Source organism: Cimex lectularius, unplaced genomic scaffold, assembly GCF_000648675.2.
Source record: "Cimex lectularius strain Harlan isolate CLEC.00 unplaced genomic scaffold, Clec_2.1 scaffold195, whole genome shotgun sequence".
NCBI classification, from domain to species: Eukaryota; Metazoa; Arthropoda; class Insecta; order Hemiptera; family Cimicidae; genus Cimex; species Cimex lectularius.
In genome coordinates this window covers 941,763-967,800 of record NW_019392761.1, presented here as the reverse complement: position 1 = coordinate 967,800, position 26,038 = coordinate 941,763, and the positions used below count along the sequence as shown (strand labels likewise).

General features: G+C 34.7%; 1 protein-coding gene and 1 non-coding gene across 3 annotated transcripts; both read right to left on the bottom strand.

Moving 5' to 3' along the window:
- Window positions 1–7,397: 7,397 nt before the first annotated feature.
- LOC106663285 (E3 ubiquitin-protein ligase UHRF1-like) lies at window positions 7,398–20,152 on the bottom strand. Of its 2 annotated transcripts, none has more exons than XM_014387992.2 (13): window positions 19,854–20,152; window positions 16,723–16,899; window positions 16,529–16,558; window positions 15,836–15,978; window positions 15,441–15,778; window positions 14,287–14,464; window positions 14,081–14,201; window positions 12,617–12,813; window positions 12,401–12,538; window positions 9,507–9,663; window positions 9,264–9,410; window positions 8,079–8,180; window positions 7,398–8,015 (listed from the first exon to the last, which is right to left on the bottom strand). In XM_014387992.2, the coding sequence occupies exons 1-13, from the start codon at window positions 20,010–20,012 to the stop codon at window positions 7,863–7,865; spliced, it is 2,040 nt and encodes a 679-aa protein (XP_014243478.1). In that variant the 5' UTR covers window positions 20,013–20,152; the 3' UTR covers window positions 7,398–7,862. The 2 variants fall into 2 exon arrangements, with proteins under 2 accessions (XP_014243478.1, XP_014243479.1); XM_014387993.2 differs by having other exon boundaries at window positions 7,398–8,000.
- On the bottom strand, window positions 13,263–13,427 carry LOC112127072. The gene has a single exon (XR_002910379.1). It is a non-coding gene; the product is annotated as a U1 spliceosomal RNA (small nuclear RNA).
- Window positions 20,153–26,038: the final 5,886 nt, after the last annotated feature.

The window sequence follows — 26,038 nt, the reverse complement described above, 5'->3', positions numbered from 1 at the left end:
CTCTCTCTCTCTCTCTCTCTCTCTCTCTCTCTCTCTTTCTCTCTCTCAATGTTTTCATTAGACATGGTCATTGGAAGTTCCAAATTTTTCAATATAATTTACTTCTCACCAATTTACACAGCAGTCTAAATTAATTGTTATTACTGCTGTTTTTTACAAGTTACTAATAAAGATATATGATAAATGATAACTATAATATTACAAGTCCATAACGTGAATTTTATGGGTAGCATTAATTTTTGTTGTAGAAATTATATGGATAAATATGATAAAAACTTACTGAAACAGCCTGGATTGAACTGATCACTATGTGTGAACGATATTAATTGTAAAATGGCACATTAGAACAAAAAAAAAATGAAAGGCGCTTGAGATTGATTGTTAAGCCTCCTCCGATGTGACTGGTGGCTCATGTACGAACATTATGTCGGCTTAACATTCACAATGCTCTCTCTCTTTCCACGGATCCCCACTCGAGATCGCCCAAGAGGTTACCGCCGGTATCTACTGGGATCAGAAACGTAATAGCCAGTGGGTTTTGGGTGAAAGCCATTCCGTTGCCACACTTCCGGACCTGCATTATTCGTTAACTTTTAGCAATTTTAATAAACAATAGTTTGGGAATGTTACAAGTGTGACAGTCACCCGTAATACGGCACTAAAAGCCTAAGAATTAACCTCATAGTTTACGAGATAAACGCAAAAAATCAATGGAAACGACCATGTTGAGTTGTTTGAGTATATCTCATAAACTATGTGGTTTACAAGCTTAATTCTTGTGCCCATCGACTCAGCAGGGCCATCGCAAACTTAATTTTGCGCCAATCGATTTAGGGGGTTCGGTTCCTTTGGATAACATCTACGAAAAAATTTCGGTCTTTTATGGGTTTTTTTCCGTTTATCTCGTAGACTAAGAGGTTTCGATGTCAATTCTACTGCCAATCATGTTGTGGAAAACATTAAAAAACTTTCGGATTTTTTTACTTTTTGCATTGACCTCAAAAACTGAGGTTTTCGAGCTAAATTCTTGTGCCAACTGATTCAGCAAGGACGTCCATTGCCACTCGATTTGGCTCGGCCTGTTACATTGAAAACCGCAAAAAAATCTGATTTTTATAATCTTTTGATCTGGTTTTTTGCGTTCATCCCGTAAAATTATGTTTTCGGAGTGTAATTCTTGTACCAATCGATTCAGTGGGATTGTTTCCGAAGGAAATCGGCGCGGTGTCGATGTTAATTCTACCGCCAATCGATTTAGCATGTCGTTTCCCTTGGAAAACATTTTAAAAAACTTTCGGATTTTTTTACTTTTTGCTTCCTCAAAAACTGAGGTTTTCGAGCTTAATTCTTGCGCGAATCGACTCAACATGGTCGTTCCTATACGAAAACGTCACGAAAAATTTGTTGTTTCTTGCGTTTATCTCTTAAACTGTTGGGCTGGTGCAAAAATAATGCAGGTTTTGAAAAGGCAGTCAAAACTATTTTTAATATTTATAAAATAAAGAAAATTTATTCGAAATATTTTCCATCACAATCTATACACCTTTGCGAACGTGTAATAAGCGTTTTTATTCCCCTGACATAAAAATCTTTATTGCCACTCACAATAAAGTCTTGCGAGGCGTTTTTGGCTGCACCGCGTTCTCTAAAAAGTTGATCTAAAGAATTGATCAAAATAATAATTCTTAAAAAAATGGAAGTCTGTATTCGAGAGGTCGGGTGAATATGGAGGGTGCCATCATATCCAGTGGATAAGTTTCCGCAGTGTTAGCGTTGCGACATGTGGCCTGGAGTTATCGGGAAGAATAATCGGCTCCCTTATGGTTTTTCAATTCTGGACAGAGACTTTGCATACATTCCATACATTTCGTCAATTTCTTGGCAATATTTCCGTGATGTGATAGTTTCATCAAAATTCAGGAAATTAAAGTGATCAACCTGAACACCATTAAACATTACCTTTTTTGGGTGGAGATTAGGTTTCGGGAAGTGTTTTGGCGCTTCATCCTTGTCCACCCTCGCCTCCTGTTATCGTGCAGAATCCATTTCTCATCGCACTTGATGATTCGATCGAGAAATGGATCATTTTGGTGGCGCAACTGAAGAGACGTGGAGATTACGAAGCGTCGATTTCTTGGGGCTTCGTGCAGTGCCCACTTGATGAGCTTCTTTACTTTACATATTTGCTCCAGATAGCAAACAACGGTTGAGTGGTCAAAACTAATCTCTTTTCTTACGTGTCTTACGTGAATTTTTTTCAATCGATGTTTTGAGTTGGTCGTCGTCCACAACGTTTAGGGATGGTTAGGGATGGTTCACGATTGCATTTTGATCAGTGACATATGTATTTTGGTCATAAAGACAGTTTACAGGGGGTGAAGAATCAATACCTTTGATTCTTTTAACTGTATTCCAAAACATTTTGCTGAGAGTGTGGCTACTAACATTATCAAGAAAGTTTTTCCATGACTGCGTTTTACTCTTCTTAGTAATATACATGAATCTATTTTTCGTGTGGTTTAGGGAATTCAATAGTTCGGTAGATGGTCGCCTGAGAAATTTCCTCAAACATTTCTTCCTTTCCCTAAACGCACTTTCGCACTCTCCTGTCCACCATGGTACAGGGTTGGTTTTCTTATTATAAGGAAAATTGCTGGATTGAGGAATGGCAGTTTCAGCTGCTTTAACTATGCATGAATTTAATTCTACAGTCAAATCATCAATGTCTGTGTCATTTAGTTTTAAATTGGACAGATCTACTATGTTTTGGAAAAGGGGCCAGTTTGCTTTGTCTATGTTCCACTTACGTGGTCGCTGATTTGCCAAAACAGTGTTATTACTTTCAATGATTATTGGAAAGTGGTCGCTTCCATGAGTGTCATCTATTCTGTACCAGGTCAAACGGGAGTGAAGAGTTGGTGATACGAGACTCAAGTCAATATTAGAGAGTTTCCCAGATCTTATACTAAGATGAGTAGGGATAGAGTTATTAAAATTATTTAGGTTGCATAGGTTCATAAAACCTTCAATAACTCTACCATGTTCATTCAAGTTACTTCCACCCCATAGTGGATTATGTCCATTTAGGTCACCTAATATTAGGACCGGTTTAGGGAGGCGATTATATATATCAATTAGTTCATTTGTTTCAATTTTTTGGTCAGGAGAAATGTATAGGGAGCACACAGTACATTGGAATGGGGTTAATATTCTAGCAGCTATAATTTGTAAATCAGAACCTGTGTCTATTTCAAAATGTGGAATTTCATTTTTAATCAGAATACTCACACCACCACATGCAATTAGCCCGCCTGTATGGTCTTTTTTGAGTATATCATATTGTCTAAAATAGAATTTTTGATTGGGTTTAAGGTTTGTTTCTTGTAGGCATAATATAGATAAATTTAATTTTTTTAACAAATATTCAATATCATTTTTTCTATGTATAGATCCATTAACATTCCATTGCAGTATTCGCATTTATTAATCCTTTTAGAATGTATATTGCCTATATTTCAAATTTACCTATTTGTTTGAGTACCTAATTGTTGTTGAACAACTTGTTGTCGGGCTCTTGCTGTATTTTTCAGTTTTTTTTTTAAGTTTAACTTTATGGTGGGTAGGTGATGAGTTGTTTTCCGGAATTACTGATTTTTGCATACTGCTGTTGTCACTATTTTCACTTGATGAAGAGTTTTGAGGAATTGGCTTCTTTAGGGTTACGTAAACATTTGTAGGGTTAACGTTTTTAACTTGATCCATTGTTATTGGTATTAATGGCTTGTTAAGAGTAAGAAGTGGCAGTTTGTTATCACTTTTTGGTCGGTCATTAGTGTTCTCTACTCTGGTGGTGGACAAGGATTCTATTTGCTTTAAAGCTTGTTCAAATTTATTCATTTTGCTAGCTAGATCAATGACAATGTTGCTTAGTTTCTCAACTTGTTTCACTAAAGAGTTTGAACTCAAATCATTTAGCGGTTGAGAAGTCTGAAGTTCATGTCGAGAGGGAGAGGAAGAAATATTGTTTGTGGACTGATCAGTGGAAGAAAGAACCTCAGAATTAGATTCAGACGGGATTTTGGCAATTGGCATATTAACGACTTGTGAGTAAGAACGTGTGCCCGGAGTTTTATGGGTCTGCCTTCAAAGAAGTAATTCGGCATTTTTGTAAGATGTTTTTTCAGTGATACGAATTTTTTCAATGTTTTTCTCTCTGATATAGACAGGGCATGACCTATCGTAGGCTGGGTGGCAGCTACCACAGTTCATGCATTTAGAAGTATTTGAGCAATCTTTTGCATCATGGTCAGCTTCTCCGCAGTTCCCACAATTTTTAGTTTGACAAAATTTACTAACATGTCTGAATCTGAAGCATGAAAAACACATTAGTGGTCTAGGTTCAAGAGGCCTAACTTGCACAGAAAGAAAGTCGAAAGCCACTTTGTCCGGAAGTTCTGGTCTTTCAAAAGTCAATATTAGCGTAGGAGTTGGGACCTTAATATTATTTTGTTTCCTAAATATACGTTGTACTTTTATAACGTGTTGTTTGGTTAGTTCTGTCTCAATTTCATCTTCATCACAGTTCAGTAACTCAGGGGCAGTTAAGACTCCTTTCGTGTAATTGAGCGTTTTATGAAGATTGAATTTAATTGGAATGTCTTCAAGGGTTTTCATCCCATTCAGATTTAGAAAATCCTTTTCACAAGAGATATTCAATAAAATCGTACCATTTTTCAAAAATTTTACATTTACCTGGGGGCAAAAACTTTTATAAATTTGCAAATTTTAAAAGGGCTGAAGTTATTAAACGTCTTTTTGGATGGATGATTTTCATCTAAACTCATCATAACATACTTTGGGCCTACCCATTTTATCTTTTGTTTTGGAGATGTGTTGGGTCTGATATCGGGAGGTTCATGGTCAAAGTGCATAGTGTGTGACTCCATAAGGGATACGAAATAAAACAGAAAAAACTTTTTTTTTTCTTTTTTTTTTTTTAGATGAAAAGTATGTAGTTGATCTTAAAAATCGCTCAATATTCCTCAGTACAGAGCTGTCAATGTCAATAATAGACAAAAAGGCAAATCAGAAGACAGCCAACAGAAACAATAAAGAAAACAATAAAGTCAGCTCCGGTTCGGATGGACACCACGTGGCCCTAACCTCTCGACCCACGTGGTCAGGGCGAGACGCGAATCTAGGTGAATTATTCGAAAAAATTCCTCAAATTAGTAAATTTAGCGATTGTACATATGGTAATTATAAATGTCAAATGTCGAGATGATGGATAACAAAAAGAGATGATACTTATTGACCAAGACGATCTTAGTTTCAGCTGGAACGACTACCGACTTAAATAATTAGTAATAAATCTTAATGAAACAAAGAGTTTATAATAGTAGTGCACAAGTTTAAATTCTTACAAGTAAATTTGCCGAAAATCTAGTTTCGTCATATTTAATTTCGCAGGTCCTTACTCTAAAATTCAGTATAAACTAAAACGTTTTGAATAAAAGATAACAGTTAAAATTATCTAAAATTATGTTATAAGCCATATTCCGCATTAATTTTGCACCAATCCAATATGAGGTTTTCGAGATTAAATCTTGCGCCAATCAATTCAGTAGGTTTTCCACTGGAAAATGTCGGGAAAAAAGCTTTCAGATTTTGCGTTCAACCCGTAAACTGTGACGTTTTCGAGCTGAATTCTTGAAGCAATCGACTCGCAGGGACTTTTACATTAAAAACAGTTCAAAAATATTTTTTGGATTGTACGGTTTTTGCATTTATGTCGTAATCTCGTAATATATTCTGTTTATGAGCTTATTTCTTATGCCAACCTTGTGATTCAGCAAGGTCGTTTCCATTGGAAAACGTCGAATCAGCTGGGCCTATTACATTGAAAACCGCAACAAAATCCGATTTTTATGTTTTTTTGCGTTCATCCCGTAAAATTATGGTTTCCGAGCCTAATTCTTGTGCCAATCGATTCAATTGGGTCCCTTCCATTGGAAAACATCGGATAAAATTGCCTATCAAATCAGCATGGCCTTGAAAACCTGAAAAATAAATTTCTTGTCACGGTCGTTTCCATAAGGATCGCAAAAATGTATAACTATGAGCTTTAGAAGATAATGCTTGCGGCAATCGACTCATTGGTGTCTTTTACATTGAAAACCGTTCTAACAAATTGCCGATTTTTTCGGTTTTTAGCGCTCATCCCGTAAAGGGAGTAAACAAGACGTTTTCGAGGTTAATTTCAGCAGAGTACCATAGAAAAACGGCTATTCAGCAGAGTTCGTTCCATAAGAAAACTTAACCAATATAATTTCAATTTTTTGCATTTATCTTGTAGACCATGACGTTTTCAAACATAATTATTTTGCCAATAGATTCAGCAGGGTCATTTCCATTGAAAACAAGTGCAAATACGTTTAAAAAAAGAATAAATCAACTTTTAGCATACAACTAATTAATCTTCATGTAAGGTATTGGTTGAGATAAAAAAGCCAATGTCACGAGCGGGATTCGAACCCACGATCTTCGGCACGCCGCCGCTCTACCACTTGAGCTATCGTAACTTCGATCCACTCGGACACCAACTCCCCATCTAAACCCACCTTTTGAATTTTCCCTGTTGTGTAATCTATTTAATTCTCGGCATGAAATGAAATGGCCACAGAGGGCTTTAGTGAAGATATACTTCATTCAACTTATTAAATTCGTTAGATTTCGTGGTTCAATTGACCAAATAACATCTTTCAATTAATTAATTTTTATGTAGGGTATTGGTTGAGATAAATAAGTCAGTGCCACGAGCGGGATTCGAACCCATGATCTTCGGCTAAATATGCCGCTGCTCAGTGGTGGTTGAAAGGTTGGGTTGAAATGGGAAGTTAGTGTCTGAGAGGATCGAAGTCACGATAGCTCAAGTGGTAGAGCAGCGGTGTATTTAGCTGAAGATCGTGGGTTTGAATCCCGCTCGTGACACTGACTTTTTTATCTCAACCAATACCTTACATAAATAATAATTAATTGAAAGATGTTATTTGGTCAATGGGACCACGATATCTAATGGATTTAAGCATGCAGATGAAATCTTTTAAAAATGTAAAATTATATAATATAAATAAGCTTTTAGCACACAAATGAAATTTTTTATTTATATGTCTATGTGCATACTAAATAAATAAACATTATAAAACAACTTTGTATTGTAGTTTTTCAATAAAAAAAGTTTTGGTTTTAAAAAGACTTGCCACGGCTGTCCATATTTGGTTTTACGGATGGCATTGCGTGTTAAAAGTGGTTTTCATGGTTTGGAAATAAAGAAAAGTCAATTACACAATAGACCTTTAGGTTGCAATAGAAGAAATGGAGACTACAGTATAGAGCCAGTGCAAAAAGTAATTATATTTTACAAAGCCATATAACTAAGTAAACTATTTACAAAATAAAATAAGTGAGATATTGAATATCTTCTTGTACAAAAAAAAGGTAAATTATTCACCAGTTATGTCAATCTTTTGTTGGTATTTATATTTGTACATGTAGGTACAAAGAATACATTGTAAAACATTAAGTGAACTATTTACAAAATAAAATAAGAGATACTGAATATCTTCTTGTACAAAAAAAAAGGTAAATTATTCACCAGTTATGTCAATCTTTTGTTGATATTTATATTTGTACATGTAAGTACAAAGAATACATTGTAAAACATTAAGTGAACTATTTACAAAATACAATAAGAGATACTGAATATCTTCTTGTACAAAAAAACGATAAATTATTCGCCAGTTATGTCAATCTTTTGTTGATATTTATATTTATATATGTAGATGCAAATAATACAAACGAGTTTATATATGGTAATTAGGAAACAAAGCAAGCAAAATATTGTTAAGATTTTCATTATCTGTTAACTTATTCGTACTGTCGGCATTTCCGTGAATATTCGCCCTACATACCGGACAACTGCTGCCGCTTATTTCCAACGACTTATTAATACAATTCTGAAATATAGAAAAGAATCAGCAAAAGGAATATTTCATTTTTTTCCACATAGGAATACTTACTGAACAGAATGTGTGCAAACATCTTGAAAAATAAGCCGGTTTGTCTAATAGATCCAAACAGCAAGGACATGTGAACTGCTCCTTAATCTTTTGCATCAAATTCTGTACAAATAAAAGAAAATTATGAATTAAAAATGTAGAAATAACCCCTAAATGCTGTTAGCCCCAATATTTTTAGTGTAATCTTCACACAACAACAAATTCAGTGAAGGTGTCCAAGGGAATACCACTCCGGAACATCAACGACCCACCATGGAATGAGTCACTTGAGGAAACACAAAGCATGGGCTTACCTTTCTCCTGAGCATCCTTTTTTTTAAATAATGGATACGACTTATTATTCATACTGGAGGAACTGGAGGAGTTCCCCTGAGCACAGCATCTGTAGTATACAGCTTATTGTACTTCCTTCCTGGCTCCATTTTTTGAGAGCTCGCAAAACCCATGTGAATCTGTCCTGGTGTGCCAGTGTTCTTCCATCAAAGAAACTCATTTTTCAAAGGGGTTGGGACTTTACTTATCAGATTTCTTATCTTATTTCCGTAATGCTGCACTTTCATAGAGTCTAATGACAGATGAATTGATCGCCTCTCTGGTCTGTAGACCTAGGTCAACCCTGTCCTGGCCTTCTAAGTGTGAACCCCTTTTTCTCAAGTACCGAATAATGTTAGTAATGTTATGACCCTGACACTGTCCTACTCATACAAATCCCTGACTGGAGCCATTGAACAAAGGTTTAAGAATAAGAATAATATCAAATGAAATCAACGAAGGAAAAAGATTAACTGAAATTGATCTTTAGATGTAGCAGAATGGAAGGGCGTAATGCTTCTTATTGTACAAATGGGATTAATCAATACACAAGTAAATAAAGGAAGCTAACAAAGCATTATTTACAGTTTATTTTGACTACGATAGCTCCTAATTATCTGTACCTAATCTAGAAAAATAAGGTATTTAATTCTGAACTAAATAAATTGAGTGGTGTGTTAAATTTGCCCATCAATGTATTAAAAACAACTTTTATACATCAAATTAATCTTTTTAACTTGTTGAAGGGAATATATTCCTTGAAATCTGGATGAAGTACAGTGTTTTCTTTTAAATTGGCCCGAGCCATCATTTTTACTATAAAAATCCTAAGATTTGCATTTATAACAGCTGAAATTCTTATTTTGTACATACCATTTTATCTGTGATTGCTTGGCTTATCAATCTGTCCCAGAAAACTTTGTTCACCGTATCAAGTTCGATTAATTTCACAATGTGATTTGGAAGGGAATAAGGACTGTGATCGCTGGCAGGCGGCTCAAGAGCACTCCCTGAAGGAAGCTTCACATAAAAAAATATATATATTAGAAAAACAGTAAAATCCTAACAGATCATTCTGAAATTAATATAAGAACGGGTTAATTTATGTTTATTTACCACCCTAGTGAGACCCAGACTTTCAATGCGTTGCTTGCCCTTTTTAGTCCATGGAGGTGGAGAAGGATCGTTACGTTGGAGTTTATACTTCCAAACTTGGCATCCTTTAGCATTTTTTTCTTTATAGTAACTTTTGACAAAATACAATCCGTCATATCTGAAAAATTGTGACTATTTTTTTTTGTTCTTCAAAATTAATTTGCCTTAAAATTGTTATGGAAAATAGAATATTACAAAAATTATGTAAATTAAACTGATAGGCTAGAAGACATGTACATTGATTTTAATTTAACATTTTTCTTTACTAAAGTAACTTTTTATTAACCATCCATAAATGTTTTTTAATTAATCTAGGTCGCAATATATGAGAAACATGTCTGGGCATTCTTGCCATTGGGCTCCAGGAGTCAATAAAAATAATAATTTCATTAATTATTGAAAAAATGTTTTTTGGGCCTTTGATGTACATGTATTTCTAGGTTATTATATATCCATAGCATGGGTATACATAATTTGTGAACAAGCAACATGGCAAAGAAGGTTAAAATATTTTTTTTAACAACAAACAAAATTGGTATTCATTTTTTGCAGTTCCAAGAAACCCTTTACGATAAATATTTGAGAAAATCAAAAATTATCTTTTTCCACTAAATAAGATTAGATACATGAAAACATACAAAAAAAATAAATAAATAAAATTAAAAATCACTATCAGAAAAGTAAAAAAAAAGTTGTTAGGATTCGTTTTAAGCACTCTTTGAATCTGATATGAATTTTTATAGAAAAGAAAAAAATTATTTTTTTACTTATTTTGCAAACAGGGGGGAGACAATATTTTTTCATGATGAGGTCTCTTGGTCCACTTAAAAATTCATACCTCCTCTAATTTCTACATAAATTCAACATTAGCGCAACCATTGATGATTATTATTTTATTTGATTGAATGATTATTTTGTCTTTATAGGTGAGAAAAACAGGGATAAAATCATATCAAATGTCTTATTTTATATCGTCGGTTCTTGTTTATGCGTAGGCGCCGGTTGCGCCATTACATGTAGTTTACAAGGTTTTAAACTCCTGTAAAGTTTCTGGTTGATCAGTTGTCACCATTTTTGTGGCTTTAAAAAAAAAAATAATAATAATAGGTTAAAATAGTTTTTAAGAAAGAAACAAAGTCAATATTCATTTGTTCCACCATGAAAAATCCTTAAATACAAAATTTTGGGACAATCAAAAATAATATTTTTTCTACTTAATTTTCCACTTCCTCTTACCACCTAAATCCACTGTTTTCAAAAACCACAAGAATGGTGACAACCTTGAGACTATTCCACAGATATACTGTAAAATTTGTATGGATTTAGAACTCACTAAACCAAACGTAATGGCATTAATTTGTCCCCATAAATAAATTAGAGCAAAAGAAATAAATTAAAAAGGTTGAGGTGTTCTTGTTGATTTCATCCTTAATTTTTTAACTTATAATTACACAACATTGTTGCCACAGGCAGAAAGAAAAAAATGTTAAGCTTTCCAAGAGTTGTAATAACGTTCTATTTGAATAAAATCAAGAGAAGGTATGAATTTTTAAGTAGGACAAAAGACACCAGAAGAAAAATACCCCCTGACAAACCCAGCCAAAAAATTGATATTTTGATTTTGTGATAAAAATTCATAGTTAAGGGTTTTGAAGGATGCTTAAAACGAATCAAAATGATTTTCTATACAAAAATATTTTTGGCCCACTTTACTGAAAATGTTTTTTGGTTTTTGTAAATTTTTATACATCTAAGCACATATAAGATCTTCCATATTAACTTCTTATCATCAGAAGTATAAAAAAAACGACTCCGACTGGTATGTAATAATATTTAAATATGTACACAACAAAGGTAGAAAAACATAAAATTTGCAAGAACGCTCATACAAGTGTCTAATATTGTATTTTTCACCTGGTATCATCAAAAAGTGTCATTAAAATAAGTGATGCTATATTATGGTTACTCTTTTGATAATTCAAATTTAGTTTCATTCCATTCACTAATTTCGTGGTCTGCTTGACCAATTAATATATTACAATTAATTAAGGTTTTTTTTAATCTCAACTAAAAACCTTAATTAATTGTAATATATTAATTGGTCAAGTGGACCACGAAATTAGTGAATGTAATGAATTAAAATGAAGTATACTTCACTAAAGCTCTCTGTGGGCATTTCATTTGTCGCCGAGAATCCAATCCGATTACACGACATTTGAAAAATGGCCAAAAGGAGGGAAAATTCAAAAGGTGGGGTTGAGATAGGAAGTTGTCCGAGTGGATCGAGGTCACGATAGCTCAAGTGGTAGAGCAGCGGCGTATCAAGCCGAAGATCGTGGGTTCGAATCCCGCTCGTGCCATTGACTTTTTTATTTCAACTAAAAACCTTAATTAATTGTAATATATTAATTGGTCAAGTGGACCACGAAATTAGTGAATGTAATGAATTAAAATGAAGTATACTTCACTAAAGCTCTCTGTGGGCATTTCATTTGTCGCCGAGAATCCAATCCGATTACACGACATTTGAAAAATGGCCAAAAGGAGGGAAAATTCAAAAGGTGGGGTTGAGATAGGAAGTTGTCCGAGTGGATCGAGGTCACGATAGCTCAAGTGGTAGAGCAGCGGCGTATCAAGCCGAAGATCGTGGGTTCGAATCCCGCTCGTGCCATTGACTTTTTTATTTCAACTAAAAACCTTAATTAATTCTAAATTTAGTTTTGTTTACTAATTTAATGGTTAAATTTTTGAGAAACATTGACAGATTTTAACATATTTATCAAAGAAAAAGAGATAAAAACACACATCGAAGGTTGAATTTTTTTAAAATCTTATCTAAATAATATAATTTGTACCTATATCCTTGTGACGGTGAGAATTTGCTTTTTATTTTGTGAGACCTAACCAGCCTGATAGGTATTCCTTCCCTCCACATTTTGACAGTTCCACCTTCGTCATTTATGCAATGCATACTGCCATTTTGAACAAGAAATCTGTGGAAAAAAATTTACCCTAATTTCCAAGAAAAATTTTCTCAGGAGTTTGACAAATAATGAAATGTCTATTTTTACCTGTTTATGCCAATCAACCCTTTGAAATTATGCCTCTTTCTCTTTTTGTTGTGGACACAAGCATTATTCCCTTCAATTATTACTGTCAATCCGTTGTCTATAATATTATGAGAATCAAGTAAAATGCTTGCCACCCCTTTTTTCCTGGCAAAATGAAACGAAGACTTCAGTGGAACATGTACACCTGAAGTTGATAACTAAAAATCGAAAAGTAAACAATAATGTTTTTACAATTTAGAATGCTTAATTAGTGGCAAGATTCTTTAAAGGACCAAACAATCCACAAAGTAAACATTGAACAGTTGTGAGATTTTTTATCGAGCGTGAAGCGATGAACTTAGGTCTTTTTTGACCATCCTGCTCTGCTTTTACTTCTTTTGTTAATATGTCAATCATGGCATTTTAGAGGATGAGGTGGGGGGGAGTGGCTGTCAACAGCTAGGTCAATTCAGCACCCAACGCATGCAGTTCCAAACCTATTTGTACTCACATTAATTCTTAAATATTCACTCCTTTTTACATACCCTCATTTAATTAGGGTAGTGGAGTACTTGATATTCTTCCATCACCCTTTACACATATTATACAACTAACCTAATTGAGGGTCTATGGGGTTCTCAATATTCCACCATTGACCCTCTCACATCACAAATTCACCCTAAAAGTATATTCAAGCTAATAAATTGATTACCAAAAATATATTCACATTTGAGATATTCGTGGAGGTCAGCCAAGCCGAACTGGAATGGAAAGTCCTTGCTCTCAGGGAACCGCCTTAGTGATCATCGTAACTCCGACGCCAGGTAAGTATATATTGAGATAATTCTGAGTGTTCATCCTCTAAAAGATTATTGCTAATTGAAACTTTTAGAGCATGAACACATCATATCATCTCAATATTGTCTCTCTTACTTAGTTGTGTCTCATAAATTCATTAAACAAACATTGTAGGTTCTTTTGTAATTCGAAATGACATCATTGATTATTAAAGAAAAACAACATTAATAATAACATTTTACATAATTAACAATAACATTTTATTGTAGTAATAACTTTATTAGTAGTAAAAATGGTATTTTATCTGTGAGAATGAAATGGATGTATGGGTGTGTATGGTGTTTATAGGTTATAGATTTTGTGAGAACCATGATGGGCTACCATTGGAAGAGTAACATGGTGGCCCATCATGTGGTATGGTTGTTTTTGTGATGTGATAACATGTGAAGGGTGCTGAAGGGTGAAAGGGAAGTGTCCCAGATCTACAAAGGTTAAAATGCAGAGGAGAATATGCACAAGAGTGAGAGAAAACATAATGAGAGCCGAAGTCCGAATGAAGACTGATTTTTTTTTACATTAAATCATTTTTATGTTTCTTTCGATCCGGGTGATTCAAGTGCATTATGTAATTAAGAAATCAGTAAGAGTATTAAATTACTTATTATTTGGAATAATGTTATAACTCACTTCATCTTTGCCAACATAACTAGCTCCAACTTCTTCACCAACAATCGATCCAAAATGCACATTATTTTGTGCGATTGGCTCGCATTTTGGAGAATCAGTATTAACACAGTCTACACAGAACCTTCAATTAAACAAAAAAGAATCGAATATATAAATCATACATTTGTATTATTTGTTGTTAAATTATTAAACTCAATTGAGATTACCATTGGTCATCTGGTACTTCGTCTAATTTTACACAACGAAGATGAAAAAAGTCTTCACATTCATCGCAAATGATCATTTCAGCATAACCGTATTTAAAACCACAATGCCCACATCCGCAATGCAAGCATGCTTTCTTTAAACTGTCGTTGCACTCACTGCAGACCACTTTTGTCGGTCCTGTGAATGTATAAGGAAATTAAGACAATAATGCAACCTAAAGACATTATGCATCATGTACAATAGAGAAAATAAACCGATTTTATAATAAATTGTTTGTTTTTGAAGAAAGTAACTACTTTAAAATATTAATAAGAACTTAAATTCACTAATTTCGTGGTCGGCTTGACCAATTAATACATTACAATTAATTAAGGTTTTTAGTTGAGATGAAAAAAAGTTAATGGCACGAGCGGGATTCGAACCCACGATCTTCGGCTAGATACGCCGCTGCTCTACCACTTGAGCTATCGTGACCTCGATCCACTCGGACATCAACTTCCTATCTCAACCCCACCTTATGAGTTGAGATAGGAAGTTGATGTCCGAGTGGATCGAGGTCACGATAGCTCAAGTGGTAGAGCAGCGGCGTATCTAGCCGAAGATCATGGGTTCGAATCCCGCTCGTGCCATTAATTTTTTTTCATCTCAACTAAAAACCTTAATTAATTGTAATTAATAAGAACAGTGAACACTAGAAATGAATTATTGAATAGATCAATTAAATGTTAATATCACATGTATTAATAAAAAAGTTTTAGTCTTTTCTTTTTATTTATTTTACTATTTTAACTTTCTTGTTATTGATATTTAATTACACTTTTTAATGGGCTATGTTGTATATAAAATATAAAAGTTGAAAATATTTATTATAACCCATACATTAAATCTGAGGAGTTAGCTTTGTTTACATAACAAGCGTCTGCGAAAATAAAACAAATTTTCAAAACCTACATTAATTTTGCACCAACCCAAGTTTCCCATTTTTTAAATGTTCTTTTACGAAACAAACGATTGTATTCAACAAATTAAGGTAAGGGTTAGGAGTGTGAGTGAGAGGGTGCGAGAGGAAGAGTGAGTGAGTGAGTGATTGGTATAGGGTGTGCGACTGAGTGGGAGGATGAGACAGAAATATTATATGAAAGATAAAACATACTTAATGGACAACCGTTTTTTCTTAATTCCACTTCGTCTGCCGTTAATTCAGATTTAATTTTATTTTTCTCGATGGCATAAATAATTGCATCATCAGGCACAGTATAAAATAACACCTCATCCCTATTGTATGAATTTATTTTTAAGTCTCCCGAGAGCTGGGTGTCATTTGTTTTTGGCGTTCTCACGATGAAATCATACCAGTGCCCTAAGCCTTGGCCATCTGGATTGAAATTAACTAAAACCACATCAGACGGCTTTAAAATCGATGCTTCTAGTATCTTGTGCGATACAGGTCTTATTAAATCAATCGATAAATAATGTTCCATGTATTGTTTCCTGAAAATGAAAAAAATAAATAATGTTACATAGTGTATCTATTGACTTTATAGTTACCTTAGATGAACAACGACAAACTGCTGTTCATCTGAAGCATCATCAGCTTCAGCAGCTTCTCTAGGAACACATTTTATTTCTTTTATGGTACCTTGATACCAGCTTCCTGTATAACACTCCCAGAAGTCGACATAGTCACCAACCTTAAAATTTGTAATAAATTTCATTTCTTAACAATGGAAGGTAAAACTTTCTACACTCTTTTTACAGAAGTTGATAAAATAAGAAAATGAAAGGTGCACTCATTTACATTCAGAGAAAAAAAGTACTGACAGAAGTACAAGGTATGAGATTTATAAATTTCTCAAAAAAGAAGACAGAGGAACTCCTCTCTCTCTCGGCGGACAAAATTTGGGTAAATTTATAGGCCTTTATATGATCTACTGCAGTCGTAATTACTAGTTGAAAGATGGTCAGAGCAGAGGCAGAAACATGCCGACTCTGTCGAGAGAAACCAGAGACCATCAGCACATTTCTTTTGTTAATATGAGAAGTAAGCTCATTTTCGCCACTTCGGTAGGGCATTTTCAGAGGCACTGAGAAAAGAGCTTAGTTTTGTGGGAAAAGTGCACTTTTCAGATAGACATCATAGGGGTTCCATAATAGACTGTACAGGTCACAGTGGAGAAAATGGTTTGAATCCTTACTTGATTCTCCCCCCCCCCCAGAAAAAAAGCTAAAACTTTTAATTACCTCATAATAAATATCTACACTTGATTCACCCTAAAAAAGAAAAACAAGAAAATTATTACACAAACGTTGAGAACAATTAAGCAAATATTTAAATATTCATCATAAAATAATAACAGCTTCATCAAATACAAATAAAGCATAAAATAATAATCAACAAAACATATATCATAACATAAAATTTGAAATCTGCTAACATTATTTTTATCAAATGTCCTTGTAACTTGTGCTGAAGAAGTTGATGGCTTTGGCTGGGATGTAGATGGCTGGTTGGAAGGCGTCGTAAGGATCTTTGAAGGATCAAGTATCAGTGCATGAACGGGTCTATTTGGTGTCACATTGTATGTCTTCAATGGAAGGTTGTTATCTTTCAGCTACAATTAAAACAAAACAAAAAAAAACATTTATTATTATAATATTTTTTCAAAGATATAAAAAATTTATTTTATTTATTTATTTATTTTTTTTAAAGGCCAACGCTTAACCGGGGGACACGGGATAAGAGAATCGAGCCAATGCTGGTACTCAATATGAGAGAAGAAGGGGTGAGGATTGAGGTGATTTCTAAGGTGGGAAAGTATATAGACAGTAGGGTTAGGATGCTTTGAAAGCTTGATTTGGAACTTTTCAAAGTGGTATCGGTTCATTGATAATGGAAATGTTGAGGTCATTGCTAGGTTAGTGATTAAGGAGCTTCATCGAGTTCGGATTGTTATTTCAACCTAGTCACAGTGCTGACAATGTGTTGGATGCAAGTGAAAAACCTGTTAACCTAGCACTTTATTTGAGGTATAAGACGTCTCGAGGCCATCATCATTTACAGCAACTTGCAAGTTTTACAGGAATGGTAGTGTACTTGGTTGAGCAATAGTATTAGGGTGGATTGAAAGCTTGGAGTGCAACTTTTAAATGTGGTAAGGATTAGTTGTCAAAACAAATTTTTAGAACATTATAAGGTTAGTGACTAAGGAGCTTTGACAATTTGTCTGAGGACTTTTGATTGAAAGCATTGGTGTAACGCCACAATTCCATTCTGTCCATAGTTTTAGCAAAAATGGTACAAGGCTAATTAGATAATTATACCATTTTAGTTCAACAACAGTAGACTTGTGCTGTTTGTATGGGATATAAATCTAAAAATAGCCTATTAGTATTATAAACAATAAAATTAATTAAGGTTTTTAGTTGAGATGAAAAAAAGTCAATGGCACGAGCGGGATTCGAACCCACGATCTTCGGCTAGATACGCCGCTGCTCTACCACTTGAGCTATCGTGACCTCGATCCACTCAGACATCAACTTCCTATCTCAACCCCACCTTATGAGTTTTTTTTCATCTCAACTAAAAACCTTAATTAATTGTAATGTATTAATTGGTCAAGCGAACCACGAAATTAGTGAATTATAAACAATGATTAGAACTTGCACCATTAGTATGGTGGCCAAAAACCTTGGAAAAGCAGGTACAAAATAAATGTAAAACATTATAATGATTGGCATGTCTTAACATACTTACTTGCCCAATTTCAGCAATGGAACTGGGATTGCCATTGTTAGATACATTCAGTGGATGGCATAGGGGGTTGGTGATGTGGAACATGAAGAGAGAAGGGCAGAAACCAAAGGCCCAAATTTTGCGCTAAATCTCTAGGCTCCCCCCACACAATCAATTTTTCAAGCTGAAATCCATGCAAATAAATTCTGAGTACAACAAATACTCGACAGCCGAGCAGTGAAGATTTTAGACTCCATGACCTGCAATTGAAACCTGGTCTGGGAATTTGTGGCATATCTCTAGCTTGAGTGTAAAAAATGTGGGCGCTAGGACAGGAGGGCAATGAACTGGCTGACAAACTAGCAAATCCAGGAGCAATTCTTGCTTTGGACCAGAATCATAAATTAGCACACCTCAAAGCATGCCAAAACAGAACTGAATAAACGCATGAACAAAGGACTGTATGGTTGAATATCCATCAGGTTAAAAAAAAAATCAAAAAAATTCTTCAACACTTCAACCAGTAAAACAAAAATCCACTCCAGTAAGCAATATTAAGAAAAATAATAGGCCTTTATAAAATTTCCCCTTCAATTACCAAAAATGGGAAAAATAGAGAAGTCTGCTTAATCTATGAAAAACATTGGAACATGTCCTATATGGCTGTATAGCATTACCCAGGACCAGGAATGGTACAGCCTCATCAGGTAGGTGATACGGAACCGCTGAAACCCTTAGGCCTCTTTCAGACGAGGCGGTTTGGTTGATTCAACTAAGTTGCCCGGTTGACTCTCAACAGTTTACTGCCATGTGAAGACTTAGTTTCACACCAGGCAACTTGTGGAATCAACCTCTTTTCCCCAACGCGAGGTCAGTACATGTTAGAACTCGAGGAAGAAGGAGCTCTTCGTGTGCTTGCTCTTCTGTAAAAAGAGAAGCAAAAAAGGAGGAAACCCAGTAAAGAAAAGTGTGTATTTTATCTGTTGTTATAAAATTGGGAAACGGGCATTTTCTCTCAAATGTTGCGCTACTTCCCTCCAAGCTTCGCTTCTTTTAATTTTACACCATACTCCTCACACCTCATGTCCCCTATCACGGGACTTACGAATATCTTCAATGAACTGCTCCACATTGAAACGTGCAATTGCAACGCTTTCCATGGTGAACTCAGTTGATTCAACTAGGTGACTGGTATGCAGGGCGAATGCCGAGCAGTGTCTTTTGAGTTGAATCAACCAGTGGGGATGAGAACGTGAGTGGCACATGTGCCTGCTGGCCACCTGCCAGGGAGGACGAGTTGACTGCTTGTGAAAGGGTTGGGGCAATTTCCAAACTTTGTGACACCCGTCCATTCAATTAGTTGCCTCGTCTGAATAGGCCTTAAGGGTAGTGCACTACTGAAAGGTGTGGAAATAAATAGGGGTCTCGATAGAACTTTCAGCTCGCAGAAGAAGATGGGAAGTTCATAGTCATCAGTGACCCAAAGAAAAAAAATCTTTTAGTGATTCTATTTTTCTTTGGCTGTTAAATGTATTTAAGCAACCTTTCGGAAATTCCTGTTCAACAAAGTATCAGAAGGGCAGCGAAGTGAAAGGGTTTGTAAAGGTCGGCGGGCAGTACCTTTTGATTAATTAAGGCAAGGGAATAAAGGGATTATTATCAAGGAGGGGTGAATTCACACCTGGCTGATGAAGTTTATTAGCTGTTTTTGAAATGGGGAAATTAATTTAATAGTCATAAAATTAACAAATTAATTTTAACCAATTCATTAATTATTGAATAACTAAAATAAATAAGAATAGTTTATTTTTTAAGGTTCAAAGGTCCACTCACCTCTTTCCCAACGTAAAAGAGCCTGAACTCGATATCTTTCTTTAGGTTGAGAGAGGAAGCCACGAGCTTTCTGAACTGCCCCACTGTCAAATTACTCTTGTTGGTCGTGATGACAGTCGTTCGCTCGTCGTCTGTCTTGATAACGTATCTGTTTTCCATGTTAAATTTATTGGTTAAAGAAAAGACTTGAAAAATGTGAAATCCCGGTTTTGAATGAGGATCGGAAACGGTCGGACTACGACAAGTTGCCGTCTTTCTGGAAAATGGCGGACAATGTAGGGGGGCGATGGCCAATCGGAAATGGAGAAAGGGAATAGCTGCGAGATCCCAAGCCGCCTAGTACCTGGAATTCAAACCTTTTTTCCTTTTATACTATTCTGTCCTAAATTTTAGTTAATTTCTACAAACCAAAAATAAAAAATAAAATAAAATAAAATAATAATAATAATAATGATAAACAAGTTATAATAATTATACCAAAGACAAAGCTCCCAGCGATGGCCGCCTAAATCCGATAGTTCTGTGACTCGACAAGTGTATTATACCCTCCGTCACCCACGGCCAACAATATCTTTCATTTGTCAGCTCCAGTGTCTCTCGAACCATCACTGGGTCTTATGCAGGGTGTTGTGATTTTAGATTCAAATCAGATTTTTTTAAATATAAAATCGTAATTTCTCAACTTTAGCGTCACTGAAATAAAAATCTGACCCTTATTTCTGAAACATTTATTTGCCCACAAGATAACATTTTCGCTGAAAAATTCAAGCTTCCACTGTAGCTGCTCAGAGGATAAGAAATGCCAAAACACATGTTTTTTTTTTTTTTGCTAATAATTATGGCTCGTGCAAAAACTTTTCCGTCAAAATTTTCTAGGATTTCAAACTAGCCTTATTTTATAAATATTCCAACGATATAAGGATGAAATAGCCAATTTTAATAAAACCATAATGGGTTGGTGCAAAATTAATGCAGTTTTGGAAAATTTGTTTTATTTTCGCAGGTGCTTTTCATGTAAACAAAGCCAAATCCTTAAATCTAATTTATGGATTATAACAGATAATTTTAGATAGTTTTAACTGATATCTTTTATAATTAAAAAAAAATTAGTTTATATTGAATTCCTGCGAAATTAAATATGACCAAACTAGATTTTCGTCACATTTATTTGTACGAATTAAAACTTGGGCGATGGGACGTCGGTGGCCAGCGGCCCTGCATTCGAACCCGATATACTTACAAATGGGCTTTTTTTTCAAAAACACCGGCAATTTGAAAAAAAAAAAATTAAAAAAACTTGGGCGAAGTTCGGCCCAAACCACGCTTAACATCAATACAGTTATGTGGAGGGAAGAAGTAGCGAATGCATGGTGTAGCGATGGTTTCGGACATTTCGTGTTGGAGATTTCGATCTCAAGACAGTGGAGGTCGTGGTAGGACTTACGTCGTGGACGACGACCAACTCAAAACATCAATTTAAAAAAAATTCACGTAAGACAACACGGGAAAAGAGATTAGTTTTGGCACTGAACCTTTGTTCGCCATCTGGAGCAAATTCTACAGAAGCTCGTCAAGTGGGTGCCGCACGAAGCCCAAAGAAATCTACGCTTTGAAATTTGTACGTCTCTTCTGTTGCCCCACCAAAATGATCCATTTCTCGATCGAATCATCAAGTGCGATGAGAAATGGATTCTGCACGATAACAGGAGGCGAGGGTGGACCAGGATGAAGCGCCAAAACACTTCCCGAAACCAAATCTGCACCCAAAAAAGGTTATGGTGACTGTTTGGTGTACTGCTGGGCTTGTTCACTATAATCTCCTGAATTATGATTAAAATTATAGCTTTTTTCCATTCAGCAGAGAAATATTAGCAAGAAATTGGCAAAATGCACTAGAAACTGCACCGCCTTTGTCAAGAATTGGTAAACCGTGTATCACAATAATCAGTATCGCAATCGCAACGCCTCTTTTGTTCTTAATCCGTTATACGAGCAAAACCATGAAATAAATTGTTAGTTAAATTTTATGAGCACAACCATGTAATAATTGTTACTTAATTTTTATGAGCAAAACCGTGTAATAAATTGTTAGTTAAATTCATTATATCAAAAAATGGTATTCCGTTGTTTTGATCAATTTTCTACCAAACCATTAAAATTAATTTGTTTAAAAATAAAAACTAATAAATTTTTGCTCTCGGTTAATTTGGTTTATATTAAAATCAATTTGTTGTAATTAATATAACATCAATAATACATGTAGTTTGAATAAAAATATGAGTGTCCGGTTCTTTTGTCTTCGACTGTACTCTGTGCTACCCGACGAAAATCTGGACGTGGGGATCGCAGAGCATGGAGTAGGGTGGCGTTGCATAGCGTTGCATCGGGTAAGTGTGTTCCCGTCCTTATGGTTAAAATTATGGCTTTTTTTCCATTCAGAAGAGAAATATTACCAAGAAATTGGAAAAATGCACTAGAATCTGCACCGTCTTTGTCTAGCATTGGTAAAGCTTATGGGGCCGATTCTTCTTCGCGATAACGTCAGGCCACGTGCCACAATGCCAACCCGGCGGAAACTTAACCACTGGATATGATCGCACCCTCCATATTCACCCGACCTCTCGCATACAGACTTGGACGTTTTTAAGCATTTTGATCACTTCTTGAAGGATAGCATTTTTAGAGAACGCGATGAAACAAAAAACGCCTTGCAAGGCTTTGTTGTGAGTGGAAATAAAGGCTTTTTTTTAGCATCAGTTCATATGCCAGAGCCTCCGTCTTTTATTTTATTATTTCTATTTGTTTTATTATATTATTATTTAAATTCTCACTCCAGCTATATCACAGAAGCCGACAATAGCGGAATCGATGCACGTTGACTCCGATTTTATTATTTCCTTGTAGCTTGCTTTTATTATTCCTTGTATTTTTTGGAAGGTGGCTCACAACCTCATTTAACATTTCTTCTCGAACTCGATCATATTTTTTACATTCCAATATGACATGTTCCAGTGTTTCCACTGCTCCACGTGCACATAACTCGTCCAAGGACAGATTTATCTTTTTAAAGTATTTTTTTACATATGCCATGATTTGATCGAAGTCTGGAAATGATTTTATTTGTCTTTTTATTTGCGCATTGAACTGAAAACCAACGACACCTTAGGAAATAAGTTCTTGTAAAATGGTCCTTTGTTGCGGTTATTATCATCTTGCTGCCAAGAATCCAAACATTGCTTCTTCGATAATCAATATAAATCTTTAATATGTCCATTCTGACAATGGGAAGCTTTTGCATACCTGCTTTCTTTGCCAAAACATCTACTTTTTCGTTACCGTGAATTCCGCAGTTTGGAGGAACCCAGAATAAATCAATAGTAATCTTATTTTCGTACGCACGAGATATTAAAATTCGATTTTGGATGATTTATTATTATATATTATATATGTATATAATATTATATATTAATTTATAGCATCAAACACGCTTTTTGAATCAGTAACAATGATTACTCTTGAACCCGGTTGAATTCGCTCAATTGAATATTGAATTGCTTCCTTAATTGTATAATTCTCACAGGTAAAAATGGATGCCACTTCTGAAAAGCATATTTGTTTTTTGTATTTCGTGAGTGGATCGAAAACAGCACATATTTTGTTATTTCCTGTTTTCAAATCATCAGTGTAAATTAGCGAATCAATCATTTACCTCAGCTGTGAATTCTTCATTTACCGAATATGGGTTCAGATTCTTATTTAAGCCGGGAACACACTTACCCGATGCAACGCTATGCGGCGCTACACGACGCCTTGTCTCGTTTTGGTAGGGTGTTCACATCTGTGCGACGTCAGGCGCACGCCACTTACAGTCACACAGCGTGTTTCACAAATCAGTATCACAATCGCAATGCTGATGCTACTCGACGAAAATGGTGTAAATTTATGAACAAAACCATGAAACAAATTGTTAGTTAAATTTTATGAACAAAACCATGTAATAAATTGTAGTTAAATGTTATGAGCAAATCCATGATATAAATTGTTAGTTAAATTTTATGAGCAAAACTGTGTAATAAATTGTTTGTTAAACTGAATTGTTTTAAATGAAGTTATTCCGATGTTTTGATCAATTTTCTGCCTAACCATCACAATTAAATAATTTTTATACAAGCTCATGAATATTTGATGTTGTTAATTTGGTTTATATTAAAATAAGAATGTTGTAATTAACATAACGACAAAATTACATATACATAGTTCAAAATAAACTACAAAAAATATGATTATCCGGTTCTGATGCTACTCGACGAAAATGGTGTAAATTTATGAACAAAACCATGAAACAAATTGTTAGTTAAATTTTATGAACAAAACCATGTAATAAATTGTAGTTAAATGTTATGAGCAAATCCATGAAATAAATTGTTAGTTAATGTTATGAGAAAATCCATGAAATAAATTGTTAGTTAAATTTTATGAGCAAAACTGTGTAATAAATTGTTTGTTAAACTAATTGTTTTAAATAAAGTTATTCCTGCGTTTTGATCAATTTTCTGCCAGTTTGAAATAAACTACAAAAAATATGAGTGTCCTGTTTTGACTCTACTCGACGAAAATGGTATAATTTTATGAGCAAAACCGTGTAATAAATTGTTAGTTAAATTTTATGAACAAGACAATGTAATAAAAAATTGTAGTTAAATTTTATGAGCAAAACCGTGTAATAAATTGTTAGTTAAATTCATTATATCAAAAAATGATATTCCGGTGTTTTGATCAATTTTCTAGCAAAATCATTAAAATTAAATTTTTTAAAATAAAAATTAATGAATTTTTGATCTCGGTTAATTTGGTTCATATTAAAATACCTATGTTGTACGACAATAATACATGTAGTTTGAATAAACTACAAAAATGAGTGTCCGGTTCTATTGTCTTCGACTGTACTCGGTGCTACCTGATGAAAATCTGGACAGTGGGGATCGCAGAGCATCGTTTTCAAAGATCGGTAATCTTTCTGAACGCTGTATCACATCCTGATGTTTACTGTACATGGTCAAATTTTCTATCAGTGGTGGAGAAGGTTGCTTCCTCCAAAAAGCGTAAGTTAGATCCTTAACAGCTAATCTGCCAATATCCTTTGATATATCTGGATCACAGGCCAATGTCCGTAAGACAATTCGATCACTTAACAATTTTCTGCTAATTCTAGGAGGCCTGACTCTTCCTTCTTTTCAAGACCATTTATAGGAGTGGATTGAAGGCATCTTAAGCTCAATCTAATGGTTTTGTTTTCTAACACGTCCAGCTTTTTTAGGAGGGATTTCCTAGCTTGTCCATATAGTGCACATCCGTAATCGTTCAGCGACCTGATGGTTGATTGATAAAATAATAAGGATATCGTTGAATCAGTTCCCCAGTTTTGTCACAAATCATTTTCATTAGATTTAAATATTTTTCAGAAGAATTAACTATATGATTAATATCCGAGTCCCATTGGAGTATCTAAATTAAGTCCCAAGTACCTACCTTTCAGTCGTTAGCACCTGAAATGTGTAGGGACCTAGTAGTGTTCCATTCAAGGGTACGTATCTTTCCTTAGTGAAAATGGAAATATTTGATTTCACCTCTGAAACAGTGAGACCTAGATTGCTGAAAAACTGTTCTAATGCCACTATAGATTGCTTAAGTTTTTCCTGACAGGTTTCTAGTGACTGATGGGTAATAGATCACTGCATCATCTTGTTGAAGAATGAGGACATTATCTGGCTATATTTGTTCAATATCCTTAATGTAAATGGAATAAAGAAGTGGAGATAGGATGCCCCCTTGAGGCAGACCCTTTTGTGTCAATCTAGGCCCTATTAATTTATTATTGACTTTAATTCTAATCGGACCATTAGTGAAATGATACAATTATTGTGTAGGGTAAGTTAAGCCAATTCAATTTGTTTTTTAAAATTTTAATATTGACATTATCGAATGCTCCCGAGATACGCAGAAATATTGCTAATGTCCATTTACGGGAAGAAAATCCATCCAGCCGTTACCAGAGATGATACGTTTAAAAGCGTTGACTTTCCCTTTCTAAATCCATATTGGAAATCCGGGAGAATCCTGTTTTTTTCAAAACATTCTATACGAAATTTGATCATCCTCTCAAAAGTTTTCGTAATACACGAGAT